Source organism: Ornithorhynchus anatinus, chromosome 3, assembly GCF_004115215.2.
Source record: "Ornithorhynchus anatinus isolate Pmale09 chromosome 3, mOrnAna1.pri.v4, whole genome shotgun sequence".
NCBI classification, from domain to species: domain Eukaryota; kingdom Metazoa; phylum Chordata; class Mammalia; order Monotremata; family Ornithorhynchidae; genus Ornithorhynchus; species Ornithorhynchus anatinus.
Window position 1 is genome coordinate 17,809,791 of NC_041730.1, and position 13,295 is coordinate 17,823,085.

The 13,295-nt window shown below is 61.2% G+C and overlaps 1 protein-coding gene across 1 annotated transcript; it reads left to right on the forward strand.

Annotated features, from left to right (window-relative positions):
- The first annotated feature begins 1,145 nt into the window (after positions 1–1,145).
- PRPF19 (pre-mRNA processing factor 19) lies at positions 1,146–12,291 on the forward strand. Its single transcript, XM_029061400.2, has 16 exons — positions 1,146–1,213; positions 6,212–6,361; positions 6,487–6,563; positions 6,981–7,122; positions 7,241–7,314; positions 7,408–7,470; positions 7,765–7,806; positions 7,890–7,964; positions 9,050–9,125; positions 9,218–9,327; positions 10,345–10,500; positions 10,661–10,730; positions 10,851–10,936; positions 11,436–11,606; positions 11,708–11,813; positions 12,140–12,291. The coding sequence occupies exons 1-16, from the start codon at positions 1,195–1,197 to the stop codon at positions 12,235–12,237; spliced, it is 1,515 nt and encodes a 504-aa protein (XP_028917233.1). The 5' UTR covers positions 1,146–1,194; the 3' UTR covers positions 12,238–12,291.
- Positions 12,292–13,295: the final 1,004 nt, after the last annotated feature.

Here is a 13,295-nt window from a genome sequence, read left to right on the forward strand (position 1 = left end):
CCCCGAAAGGACGCTCAGCACAGTGCTCTGCACCCAGTGAGCGCTCAATAAATACGATTCAATGAATGAATGAAGCAGAGTCTCCTCGGAAGGATGCTCAGTGCAGTGCTCTGCACCCAGTGAGCGCTCAGTAAACACGATTAAATGAATGAATGAAGCAGAGTCTCCCCGAAGGGATGCTCAGTGCAGTGCTCTGCACCCAGTGAGCGCTCAATAAATACGATTCAATGAATGAATGAAGCAGAGTCTCCTCGGAAGGATGCTCAGTGCAGTGCTCTGCACCCAGTGAGCGCTCAATAAACTCGATTCAATGAATGAATGAAGCAGAGTCTTCTCAGAAGGCCGCTCAGCCCAGCGCTCTGCACACAGTGCGCGCTCAAACCGCACGAATGAATGAACGAAGGCATGATTGAATGAATGAATGAAGCCGAGTGTCCTCAGAAGGCCGCTCTGCGCACAGCGAGCGCTCAATCCACACGAATGAACGCATGATTGAATGAGTGAATGAATGAATGAAGCAGAGTCTCCTCAGAAGGCCGCTCAGCCCAGCGCTCCGCACAGAGTGAGCGCGCAATCAACTCGATTCAATGAATGAATGAATGAAGCAGAGTCTCCTCAGGTCGCTCTGCGCACAGTGCGCGCTCAATCCACACGAACGAATGAACGAAGGCATGATTGAATGAATGACGGAATGAAGCAGAGAGTCCTCAGACGGCCGCTCTGCGCACAGTGAGCGCTCAATCCGCACGAATGAATGAACGCATGAATGAATGAATGAAGCAGAGTCTCCTCAGAAGGTCGCTCAGCTCAGCGCTCTGCACAGAGTGAGCGCTCAATCCGCACGAATGAATGAACGAACGCACGAATGAGTGACTGACTGAATGAAGCAGAGTCGCTGCGCACCCAGGGAGCGCTCAATCCACCGCTTAAACGAATGAATGAAGTAGAGAGCGCCGGGATGGCGGCCGCGCCGATCCTCCTCAGAGCCAAGCGGCGGCCGCCGCGGAGGCTTCTGGGACCAGGGCGGCGCTCCCGTTGCATCGTGGGAAATGTAGTTTGGGAGCGGGGGGGGGGGACCGCGTGGCAGGGCGGGAAGGGGCGGCGGCGCGCGTGCGCGAGGGGACCGGAAGTGGTCGCGAGCGCCCCGGAAGCGGCGGGGGAAAGCGGGGGCAGCGCGGCTCCCGGCGCGGCGCCATGTCCCTCATCTGCTCCAGTGAGTAGCGCCCACCGCGGCCGCGGCCCTTCCTTCCCTCCCTCCGTCCCTGCGGACTCAGTTTCCCCTCCACGCGGGGCGGGGCGGGTCCGGCCTCCGGGCGCCCCCTGGAGGAGGGGGGTGGGAGAGGGGGGGAGGCGCCCCCCGCGTGGTCCCGCCGCCGCCCCGCACCCGCTTTCCTGCCCGCGCGATGCAATAATCAGCCTCATGTTGGGATTTGTTAAGCGCTTACTACGTGCACAGCACTGTTCTGAGCGCCGGGATGCAACACTCCTGGTGATGTTGGGATTTGTTAAGCGCCTACTAGGTGCTCAGCACTGGTCTGAGCGCCGGGATGCAGCAGTCGTAACGAGGTTATTTGTTAAGCGCTTACTAGGTGCTCAGCACTGGTCTGAACGCCGGGATGCAACACTCCTAATGATGTTGGGATTTGTTAAGCGCTTACTACGTGCTCAGCACTGGTCTGAGCGCCGGGATGCAGCAGTCGTAACGAGGTTATTTGTTAAGCGCTTACTAGGTGCTCAGCACTGGTCTGAACGCCGGGATGCAATACTCCTAATGATGTTGGGATTTGTTAAGCGCTTACTAGGTGCTCAGCACTGGTCTGAGCGCCGGGATGCAGTAATCATGACGATGTTGGTATTTATTAAGCGCTTACTAGGTGCTCAGCACTGGTCTGAGCGCCGGGATGCAATACTCCTAATGATGTTGGGATTTGTTAAGCGCTTACTACGTGCTCAGCACTGGTCTGAGCGCCGGGATGCAGTAATCATGACGATGTTGGTATTAAGCGCTTACTAGGTGCTCAGCACTGGTCTGAACGCCGGGATGCAACACTCCTAATGATGTTGGGATTTGTTAAGCGCTTACTACGTGCTCAGCACTGGTCTGAGCGCCGGGATGCAGCAGTCGTAACGAGGTTATTTGTTAAGCGCTTACTAGGTGCTCAGCACTGGTCTGAGCGCCGGGATGCAATACTCCTAATGATGTTGGGATTTGTTAAGCGCTTACTAGGTGCTCAGCACTGGTCTGAGCGCCGGGATGCAGTAATCATGACGATGTTGGTATTTATTAAGCGCTTACTAGGTGCACAGCACCGTTCTAAGCGCTGGGATGCAATAATAATGATGTTGGTATTTGTTAAGCGCTTACTATTTACTCAGCACCGGTCTAAGCGCCAGGGGGAGATGCAATAATAATGATGTTGGTATTTGTTAAGCGCTCACTGTCCTCAGCGCTGTTCCATTCATTCATTCAGTAGTATTTATTGAGCGCTTACTATGTGCAGGGCACCGTACTAAGCGCTTGGGATGAACAAGTCGGCAACAGATACGGTCCCCGCCGTTCGACGGGCTCACGGTCGAATCGGGGGGAGACGGACGGACGAGAACGATGGCGATAGATAGAGTCGAGGGGAAGAACGTCTCGTAAAAACGATGGCCACTAAATAGAATCGAGGCGATGTACAATTCATTAACAAAATAAATAGGGTAACGGAAATATATACAGTCGAGCGGACGAGTACGGTGCCGTGGGGATGGGAAGGGAGAGGTGGAGGAGCAGAGGGAAAAGGGGAAAAAGAGGGTTTAGCTCTTTAGTTCCAAGCGCCGGGGGCGGGGGGGGGGGGAAGCAATAATAATAATAATGTTAGTATTTGTTAAGCGCTTACTATGTGCTCAGCACCGTTCTAAGCACCGGGATGCAATAATAATAATGATGGTATCTGTTAAGCGCGTAATATGTGCACAGCACTGTCCTAAGCGCCGGGAGGGATGCAATAATAATAACGATGTTGGTATTTGTTAAGCGCTTACTATGTGCCGAGCACCGTTCCAAGCGCTGGGGCAGGGATAAGGTCATCAGGGTGTCCCACGTGGGGCTCACAGGCTTCGTCCCCATTTTACCGATGAGGGAACGGAGGCCCAGAAAAGTCAAGTGGCTTGCCCAAAGTCACCAACTGATCAGCGATGGGGTCGGCCTTCGAACCCACGACCTCTGGCTCCCAAGCCCGGGCTCTTGCCACTCCGCCCCGCTGCTTCTCATGGTGGTGTTTGCTAAGCGCTTAGTCTGTGCCGAGCACTGTTCTAAGCACCGGGGGAGATGCGAGGTCATTCGATCAGTCGTATTTATTGAACGCTTACTCTGTGCAGAGCACTGTACTGAGCGCTTGGAATGGACAGTTTGGCGACGGAGAGAGACCGTCCCCGCCCAACGACGGGCTGGCAGTCTACACGGAGGAGACGGACCCCACAACGAGTGGTCCGGCGCCAAGACAGGTCATCGGGTTGTCCCACGTGGGGCCCACAGGCTTCATCCCCAATTTATGGATGAGGTCACTGAGGCCCAGAGAAGTGAAGCGGCTTGCCCACGGTCTCACAGCAGACAGGCGGCGGAGGTGGGATTAGAACCCGGGTCCCCTGACTCCCAAGCCCGGGCCCTTGCCACTAAGCCACGCCGCTTTTATAGAAGCCATAAGGGAGCGATCCGGTCCCTCGCTGTTAGTGGAAGAGCGTGGCTCAGTGGGAAGGGCCCGGGCTTGGGAGTCAGAGGTCATGGGTTCGAATCCAGGATCTGCCACTTGTCAGCTGGGTGTCTGTGGGCGGGTCACTTCACTTCTCTGTGCCTCAGTTCCCTCATCTGTAAAACGGGGATTAGCCGTGAGCCTCACGAGGGACGACCCGATGACCCTGTATCTACCCCAGCGCTTAGAACAGTGCTCTGCACCTAGGGAGCGCTTAATAAATACCAACGTTATTGTTGTTAGCATTCTTGTTGGCATTAGCTCATTCATTCAATCAGTTAAGTTTATTGAGCGATTACTTTGTGCAGAGCACTGTGCTAAACGCATGGGAGAGTGCGACGATTCGTCGATTCCAGCTCTGCCACTCGTCAGCCGGGTGACCTTTGGCCAATCCCTTCATTTCTCCGTGCCTCGGTTTGCTCATCTGTAAAATGGGGATGAAGACTGTGAGCCCCGTGTGGGCCAACCTCATTACCTTGTATCATCCCCAGCACTTAGAACAGTGCTCAACACATAGTAAGCGCTTAACAGATACCGTGATTATTATTATTATTATCATCACCGTTAAGCTCTTCCCGTGGGCCAGGCACTGTACTGAGCGGTAAGGAGGATACCCTCGCTGTTGGCATTTAAGCGCTTACTGTGGGCCAGGCACTGAACCGAGCGGCCAGGAGGATGCAAGCTAGTCAGGTTGGACGCCATCCCGCCTGGGGTTCACGGTCTTATTCCCCATTTTATAGACGAGGTAACCGAGGCCCGGAGAGGTGAAGCGGCTGGGCCGGGGTCACACAGCCGATCAGGGACGGAGCCGGGATTAGAACCCGGGTCCTTCAGACTCCCAGGCTCGTGCCGGGGGACGCGGGGACCCCGCCGGCTGCCCCCGCTTCGAGCCCGGGCTGAGGCTTGTGTCGGCCGGGAGCGGCCTGGAGGACAGAGCGCAGGGCCTGGAGGCGGGAGGTCTGGGTTCTAATTCCGGCCCGTGCCTGAGCGCCAGTGACTTCAGCCGTTCCGGAACTCGGTTTTCTCATCTGTCAAATGGGGAGGGGCCGCCCGCCCGGCCTCTCGGACGGGGAACCCGGTGTGGGACGGGGCCTGGTCCCGATCTAGTTGTCTTGGGGCTATCCCAGCTCTTAGCCCGGTGCTCAGCGCAGAGCGAATACTCCGGTGGATTCAATCTACGTAGGCGAGTTCCGAGCTGTGCTTTGGCTCTTGAATTTTCCACAGAGACCAGTGCCATTAGACAACTGCCAACTCCGTATTCTGCACTAAGAGCTGCTCAGCGGAGAGAGGCCGGGCTTGGGAGTCAGAGGTCATGGGTTCGGATCCCGACTCTGCCACCTGTCCGCTGGGTGACTGTGGGCAAGTCACTTCCCCGGGCCCCAGTTCCCTCATCTCTAAAACGGGGATGAAGACCGTGAGCCTCACGTGGGACCACCCGATGACCCAGGATCTCCCCCAGCGCTTAGAACGGCGCTCTGCTCGTAGTAACCGTTTAACAAATACCAACATTATCATCTTACCAGTTCTTATAGAGAAGCAGCGTGGCCCAGTGGACCGAGCACGGGCTTGGGAGTCAGAGGTCACGGGTTCGAATCCCAGCTCCGCCGCTTGTCAGCCGTGGGCGGTCACCTCGCTTCTCTGTGCCTCAGTTCCCTCATCTGTAAAATGGGGACGCAGACCGTGAGCCTCACGTGGGGCAACCCGATTGCCCTGTATCTCCCCCCAGCGCGTAGAACTCTGCGCGTAGTAAGCGCTTAACGTTGTTGTTAATAAAACACTCCTCAGTCAGCTGTATTTATTGAGCGCTTACTACGTGCAGAGCACTGCACTGAGCACTTGGGAGAGGACGGTGTAACAGTCACATTCCCCACCCACCGCGAGCGTACAGTCCCAACAGCTTCGCTTCCGACCCCAGCCCCCCGCCCTCGAGGAAGTTGACACCTCGGGGGCGAGGCGGGGGGGACGCAAGCGGTCCGACGTACAACGCGCCGAAGCGTAGGAGCTTGGAACTGAATGCCACGGAAAAACCGGGCTGGAGCACCCCGAGTTCAGGCCATTTTTAAATTTGAAAGGTTCTGAGGGGGCTAGAGGTTGGCCCCGGGCTCGGCGAAATGAGTTCAAGGGGAGGTTGCTTTAGAGTCTCGCCCGGTAGCGGCGGAATGAGTTCGAGGTGAGGTCGCTTTGGGAGACCCAGCACCGGTCCAGCTGCCAGAGCCGTCGCCAGAGCTTCGGACGGCCCCAGGGTGTCGGTCGACCCGTCGGCGGCGTTCGAGCGTCTGCCACGCGCCCGGCACTGTCCTGGGCGCCGGGGAGGGTATAACGCGCGAGAGGCGGTAATCCCGTTGCGTGCCCACAGTGAGTTTAAGATCCGGGGGGGGGACGGGTCCTGCTTGGGAATCGGGACGGAGGGAGGGAACGGGGCTTCCTCTCAGCGTGGCACTTTTGCGCTTCCCCCCTCCCCCCCCGGCCGTCCCCAGTCTCCAACGAGGTGCCGGAGCACCCCTGCGTGTCCCCCGTGTCCAACCATGTGTACGAGCGCCGGCTCATCGAGAAGTACATCGCCGAGAACGGCACCGACCCCATCAACAACCAGCCTCTGTCCGAGGAACAGCTCATCGACATCAAAGGTGGGAGGGGAGGGGAGACCGGGCGGGGAGGCAGGGAGGGAAGGGCCGGAGAGCGGGGGGTGGGGAGGAAGTTCGCCTCCGGCCTGGCCGTTCACCCTCCCCCGCCCCCCCCGTCTCCCCGGCAGTCGCCCACCCGATCCGGCCCAAGCCCCCCTCGGCCACCAGCATCCCGGCCATCCTGAAGGCCCTGCAGGACGAGTGGGTGAGTCCGCCGGACGGAGCCGTTCTCCCTCCTCGGGTGGCCGGGGGCGGGGGAAGGGACCGTTTTCAAGCCCCGCCGCGACTCCCAAAATAAAGGCCGCCTGGCCCCCGTGCGCGCGCCGGCTCACCGCTGGAGAACCGGGCCTGCGGGTGAGTTGGTTCCTCCTCGTCCCGTCGGCGAAGGCCTCCCGGAGGATGTCGCCTTTCAGCTGAGCTCTCCGGAGGGCAGCCGTCCCGGCAGTTGTGGTGGTGTCGTTCCTTCAGTCGGGAAAGGGAGAAGGACAGGAGGACGGGGAGGCGGGAGGGAGAGGGAACGCCCTCCTTCCCCTGCAGCTCTCTCGTCGGGCAGGCGGAGGCGAGCCGCTGGGCCCCCGCCTCCCCGCCCCGTCCCCTCACTCCGCCCGCCCGCCCGCCCTAGGATGCCGTCATGTTGCACAGCTTCACCCTGCGCCAGCAACTCCAGACCACGCGCCAGGAGCTCTCGCACGCCCTGTACCAGCACGACGCCGCCTGCCGGGTCATCGCCCGCCTCACCAAGGAGGTCACTGCCGCCCGAGAAGGTAGAGACGCCCGGGGCGGGGAAGGGTCCCCCTGGGAGAGTGGAAGCGGGGCGACCGAGGGGCGCCCTCCCGCCCCGCCCTTGTGTGCGTTCTCCTAAATCACCCCCTCTCCCCTCAGCCCTGGCCACGCTGAAGCCCCAGGCCGGACTCATCGTGCCCCAGGCGGTGCCAAGCTCGCAGCCCAGCGTCGTGGTGAGTTCCCCCCGCTCTGGGCCCGTCGGCCGGCGTGTCTCGGAGTAAGCGCGGTGCCGCTCCTCTCACACCTCCTCCCTTCCCCTCCCACAGGGCGCCGGCGAGCCGATGGACTTGGGCGAGCTGGTAGGAATGACCCCCGAGATCATCCAGAAGGTACGCGGCTCGGCTCCAGGCGCGGGGAGGAGCCCCTTCTGCCCTCGTCTCACGCCCGGTCACCCTGGCCCGGCAACTTGGCACCTCCCAGAGACCGGCGGGGGTGGGAGGCGGCCGGGGAGGAGGACGTCGTTCTTCGGGGCCGAGGAGAGGCCGAGCTCTCCCGTAGGCTGGGCCGGGGCGGATGGGTACCGGCCTTCGGGATGCCCCGATGGGAATGGGCCGGCGACCGGGCCCCCGGAGGGGGAAGGACCCACGGGTGAGTCCTTCCCCTGTCCCCGCTTTCTCTTCCAGCTCCAGGACAAGGCCACGGTGCTGACCACAGAGCGAAAGAAGGTGAGTCTCATCTGGGCTCCAGGGCAGGAGGGTGGAGGGGAATCCATTCCAACGGCACCCCTCGGCGGGTTCTCCTTCCACAGAGAGGAAAGACCGTGCCCGAGGAGCTGGTGAAGCCGGAGGAGCTCAGCAAGTATCGGCAGGTGGCATCCCACGTGGTGAGTGGCACCCGTGGGCCGCTCGGGTCTGGGGGTGTGAGCCAAGGATGGGGCTCCCCGGCGGAGGAGCGGCCGGGAGTTTGCGGAGCGCTTGTTTTTCCGGAGGACTTCCACGTGGGCGGCCTCACGTTACCCTCTTTGCAGCCCGGGGAGACGCGGAGGGGGCAGATCTTATTTACAGGCCTCTCTCGGTCAAACCGGTACCGGCTTGGGCCGCTCCGAGCGAAATTCCAAGTGGCGGCGGACAAGCTCGTTCCCAAAGTCCGCATTACGTTGACGCCGCCGCGGTTCTGTGTGGCGCCTCTCGGAACCGGTCGGCAACAGCTCGAAGTTCCATTTCTAGAAGGGGAGGATAGTGCCGCAGGCGGTTCTCGGAACCGATACGTCGAAAGATGCGCTCTTGCCGATTTTGGACTTGTTACGGAGCTGTGGGTCCGTCCTGTCTAAAGGACTTGGACTAGACACGGACCCTTAAGGACAAAGGCAAAGAAGCTGCGGTGCTAACCGATGTATCATCGTAACTGATTTAGGTGCTCGAGGCAGATTCACGGCCCCTCTCTCCAATCCCAGATCGCGTGCAGACGGGATTTGATTCCGAGTCCCGGATTTAAGGCGGGCGGAGTCCGGGAACTGGCAACAGGACCTAAGCTTAGGCCTCTTTACGAGGCACCTGGCAGCTCCCTGCTTATCTGGGGCCCTACAGGGAAGTCAGCGTTGGATGCCCTGGCTCGGCAGCGGGTGCCACTGGGCCGTTCCTGCCCCGTCGCGCTCCCGGTGGATGCTCTCGCCCTGCCTGTTGGACAGATAACCTGGTCAATGTCCCCTCCCTCCGTCCCCACAGCCACCTAGGTGGCTTTGTCTCCTGTGCCTCAGCAAGTCTCGACGAGGAAAGCCCCGGGGAAGATAGCTTGCTTTCGAGGGGGAGGTGGGAGTGGGAGACGTCAGCCGAGTGCCAAGCAAGAGCCCCGAGGGACGTCAGAGGACCGGGAAAGTCGGCCTTCCCGAGGCTGACCCTCACTCGACTCTTCTGCAAGCGCACGTGCAGCTCAGCTTGAATCGGGGGGGGGGGGCGTTTTTCCTCACAGGGCCTGCACAGTGCCAGCATTCCCGGGATCCTCGCCCTGGACCTCTGCCCCTCCGACACCAACAAGATCCTCACAGGTGGGCGGGCCGGTCGGAGCAGGGATGGGGTGAGGGTCGAACGCCGGGAGTCCCGAGCCCCTCTGACCTCTCCCACTTCGGGTCATCCCCAGGCGGGGCGGATAAAAACGTGGTCGTCTTTGACAAGAGCTCAGAGCAGATCCTGGCCACCCTCAAAGGTCACGCCAAGAAGGTCACCAGTGTCGTGTTCCACCCCTCCCAGGTAAGAGCGTCCCCGGCCGTCCCGGGAGAAGCAGCGTGGCCCAGTGGGAAGAGCACGGGCCCGAGGGTCAGAGGTCCCGGGTTCTGATCCCGGCTCTGCCGCTTATCTGTGCCTCGGTTCCCTCACCTGCGAAATGGGAAGTCAGGACCCCTTCAGCTTCCTCCTCCGACCGTGAGCTCCTCGTGGGACCCGGTTCTTCTATCTACTCCGGCGCTTAGTTCAGGGCTCGGCGCATAGTAAGGGCTTAAATGCCACAGTTGTTGTTATACCTTTTCTCTTCCGACATCTCTGTATGGAGCATCTGGGCCGGCAAGTGTTCCAGGGTAGGGTCCGCCCATCAGCGGCATCAATCGGGGGCACCCCGTGCACGGAAGACGATACCAAGAGCTCGGGAGGGCACGATGGAATTAACGGGCGTGATTCCCGCCCGCGAGGGCGTACGATCCAGCGGGAGAGGGCGTGAGCAAAAGATGGCGGGGGACGAGAGCCAGGCGCAGTAAGTTGGCGAGAGAGGAGCAGAGCCCGCGCGCCTGGAGCGTAGTGGGAGACGAGCACAGATAAGCGGTGGAGGTAACTCCTGGGAGGCCTCGAAGCCGACGGTCGGATCGGAGATTCCATTCGTTAGGAGGGGCCGAGAATAGTTTCGGAGAAGTTTGGTCCGGTCCAGGGCGGTGAACGCTGGGGACCCGAGAGTGGCCCACTTGAACCCTCTCCGGGACCCAGATGGGGTACTCCTCGCCCGAAGCCGGGGCAAGTCAGAGGGTGAGGTGCCAAACTTGTATTGCGGGAATGGATTGGGAGAGGGGCTCCGTCCGGGTCGTCGCGGCGCCCGTCTCGCCTAGAGGTCGGCAGGGATGGTTTAAGCCCGAGTCCCGGCCCCACTCGTGCCGAGCGTCGTTAGTTTCTTCGCGGTCGTGGCCCGGCTGCTGCCCCGCTTTCCTCGACACCGGGGCCGTGAGACCCTCTTGCCCAAGGAGATGGGCCTTCCTCCCCTGATCCCCCTCCCCCATCTCTCAGGACCTGGTGTTCTCGGCCTCTCCGGACGCCACCATCCGCATCTGGTCGGTCCCCAACGCCTCCTGCGTGCAGGTGGTGCGCGCCCACGAGAGCGCCGTGACAGGGCTCAGCCTCCACGCCACGGGAGACTATCTCCTGAGCTCCTCCGACGACCAGGTGAGGCTTCCGTCCGGGGCTGGGGAACGCCACCCCTGCGTCCTCCACTCAGGTGGGGCGCGGGCGGGCCCTGGTTCTCCCTCACCGCCCCCAGGGCCGCACCCGGCCAGGATCCGGCCACTGAACCCTCCTCACCTGGCTCCGCCGTCTTCTTTCACAGTACTGGGCCTTCTCAGACATCCAGACAGGGCGCGTGCTCACCAAGGTGACCGACGAAACATCCGGCTGCGGTAAGTTCCCGCCGCTCCCTCCCCAAGGGGGCCCGAAGGCTCCTTCCTCTCCCCGCTCCTCCCGGAGCCCAGTGGGAGATACGCCTCCGATGAGATACCCCCCTCCCTCTCTTCCCGCAGCTCTCACCTGCGCCCAGTTCCATCCAGACGGCCTGATCTTCGGAACCGGGACGATGGATTCGCAGATCAAGATCTGGGACTTGAAGGTCAGGAAGACCCGGCTTTTATTTCTGAGGACGGGCTGGGTTCCAGGTGGCAAGTAGAGTTGCCCCAGTGGCCGGCGGTGGGGGTTTCGAGTGGACAGGGCAGATCAACGGGCTTAATAATGCAGCAAGAAGTCCTAGACCCCGGCACACTCTTTCTGTCTCTTGGCCCTCACCTCATCTCCGCGGTCAAAAGCCGGAGGACCCCTCCGCTGTCGTTCAGTCCTAGTGGGTTCTTTTTCCCCCCCATCTCCACCCTACTCCGAGCCAGCCTCACCTTGGCCGGTCTCGGTTCGGATAGTTGGCTTTCTGCGGGGGACGACGTGGACTCGGCCCTCCGGCCGGGCCCGTTCTCCCCGCGCCCGTGACACCCGGGGCGCCGTGGGGGCCTCGGTGGGACGTTGCCATTTCCCGCCGCCGGCGGCCCCCGGCCCCCTCCATCTCCGCTCCTCCCAGCTGCCCCACTGCTCCGTCTCTCTGTGTCCCTCCCCGCCGGCCACAGGAGCGCACCAACGTGGCCAACTTCCCCGGCCACTCGGGCCCCATCACCAGCATCGCCTTCTCGGAGAACGGTTACTACCTAGCCACCGCGGCCGACGACTCCTCCGTCAAACTCTGGGATCTGCGCAAGCTCAAGAACTTCAAGACCCTGCAGCTGGATAACAACTTCGAGGTGGGAACTTGCGGCGGGGAGGTGGCGGTTCCGCGCTCCCGCCCCCCTTTCCCCCCCGCCCCGCCCCGCCCTCTCTGATCTTTGTCTCCGTCCCCCGGCAGGTGAAGTCCCTCATCTTCGACCAGAGCGGCACCTACCTGGCCCTAGGAGGTACCGACGTCCAGATCTACATCTGCAAGCAGTGGACGGAGATTCTCCATTTCACAGGTGAGAGCCCCCACCCCGGGATCGCCGGGGGTCACTTGGGAGGCCGGCCGGGGCCCCCTCGGGTTGGAGGACGTGTCCCCAGTGAGCTTTAAGCTCCCGGCGCCTGGGACGCTGGGCGGAGCGCGGCTCCAGCCAGGGAGGAGCAGCCTCGTGTGACTCCGGAGGAGGGGCCCCCGCGAGGGCCGGTTGCCGTTCTCTTCGGCCGGAGGACTCGCGGGGTTTACGGGCGCCGGGGTCCGCTACGACCCGTGGATAAAGCTGTCTACGGCGTCGGGCCCCAGGGCGGAGCGGAGGACGGACCTCTCCTCTCTCTCTCGTTCCCTCAGAGCACAGCGGCCTGACCACGGGCGTGGCCTTCGGTCATCACGCCAAGTTCATTGCTTCGACCGGCATGGATCGCAGCCTCAAATTCTACAGCCTGTAGGCTCTGCCCCGTCCAGGGGTCCCTGGCGGGGGGCGGGGGGGGGGTCTCATTTCAGTAGCGGGGAGGACTGGGGTCGAGGCGGGGGGCGGGAGGGGGTCGGGTGCAGAGGGAGGGGAAGGGGAGAGACTATGGGGAGGGAGATAGGGAACGGGAGGGTGGGGCGGGGAGGGGAAGCTGACATTTCGTGTCTGCGTGGTGGCTTGTAGCAGTTGAAGTGGGGGGTCCCGGGCCCCCCGGTTCCGTGCTGCGACCGGACACGTCCAGGACTTGGCATCCAGATCCCGCACCCTCCACCCCTGCCCACGGGTCTGGTGTCAGGACTCGGCGTCCACGGCCATCCAGCGGGATTCATTTTTCTTTTTTTTTTTTCCCCCCCCTTTTCCCGACGGGAGTGTTTAGCTTTGGAGCCGGAGCTCCAGGCCGACAGCGAGGACTGTGAAGGGGGTGGGCGAGTACAGGTTTTTGTAAGCAGTGATCTAGTTTCAGTAAAAAAATGAGTTCACGCCTCTCTGTTTTCTGGATTAATGGAGAAAGAAGAGGGTGGGAGTGGTGGGGGAGGGTGAGAAGTGGCTTTTTTTTTTCCTGTCACCCACAGTTACACCTCTGGCAGACAGCACTCACAGCAGCAGCCTTGGCCAGCAATAATAAATAATGATGGTATTTGTTAAGCGCTTACTATGTGCAAAGCACTGTTCTAAGCGCTTGGGGGGGGGTATACGAGGCAATCGGGTTGTCCCGCTTGGGGATCAGTCTCAATCCCCATTTTACAGATGAGGGAACTGAGGCCCAGAGAAGTGAAGTGACTTGCCCAAAGTCACACAGCCGACACGTGGCGCAGCAGGGATTAGAACCCGTAACCTCCGACTCCCAAGCCCGGGCTCTTTCCACTGAGCCACGATGCTTCTCTGAGGGATCGGGAGCCCGGCTTAAGTGGATAGATCTAATCCCGGCTCTGCCACATCTCTGCCGCGCGACCTCGGGCGAGCCACTTCGCTTCTCCGGGCCTCGGTTACCTCGTTTGTAAAACGGGGATTAAGATCGTGAGCACCGTGCGGGAC

What these genes read in the sequence shown, in the direction of transcription:
- PRPF19 (XM_029061400.2), top strand. An exon ending in GGTCACTGCCGCCCGAGAAG is followed by an intron (nt 7,123 to 7,240) that starts GTAGAGACGCCC and finishes CTCTCCCCTCAG; the next exon opens with CCCTGGCCACGCTGAAGCCC. An exon ending in TGAGCTCCTCCGACGACCAG is followed by an intron (nt 10,501 to 10,660) that starts GTGAGGCTTCCG and finishes CTTCTTTCACAG; the next exon opens with TACTGGGCCTTCTCAGACAT.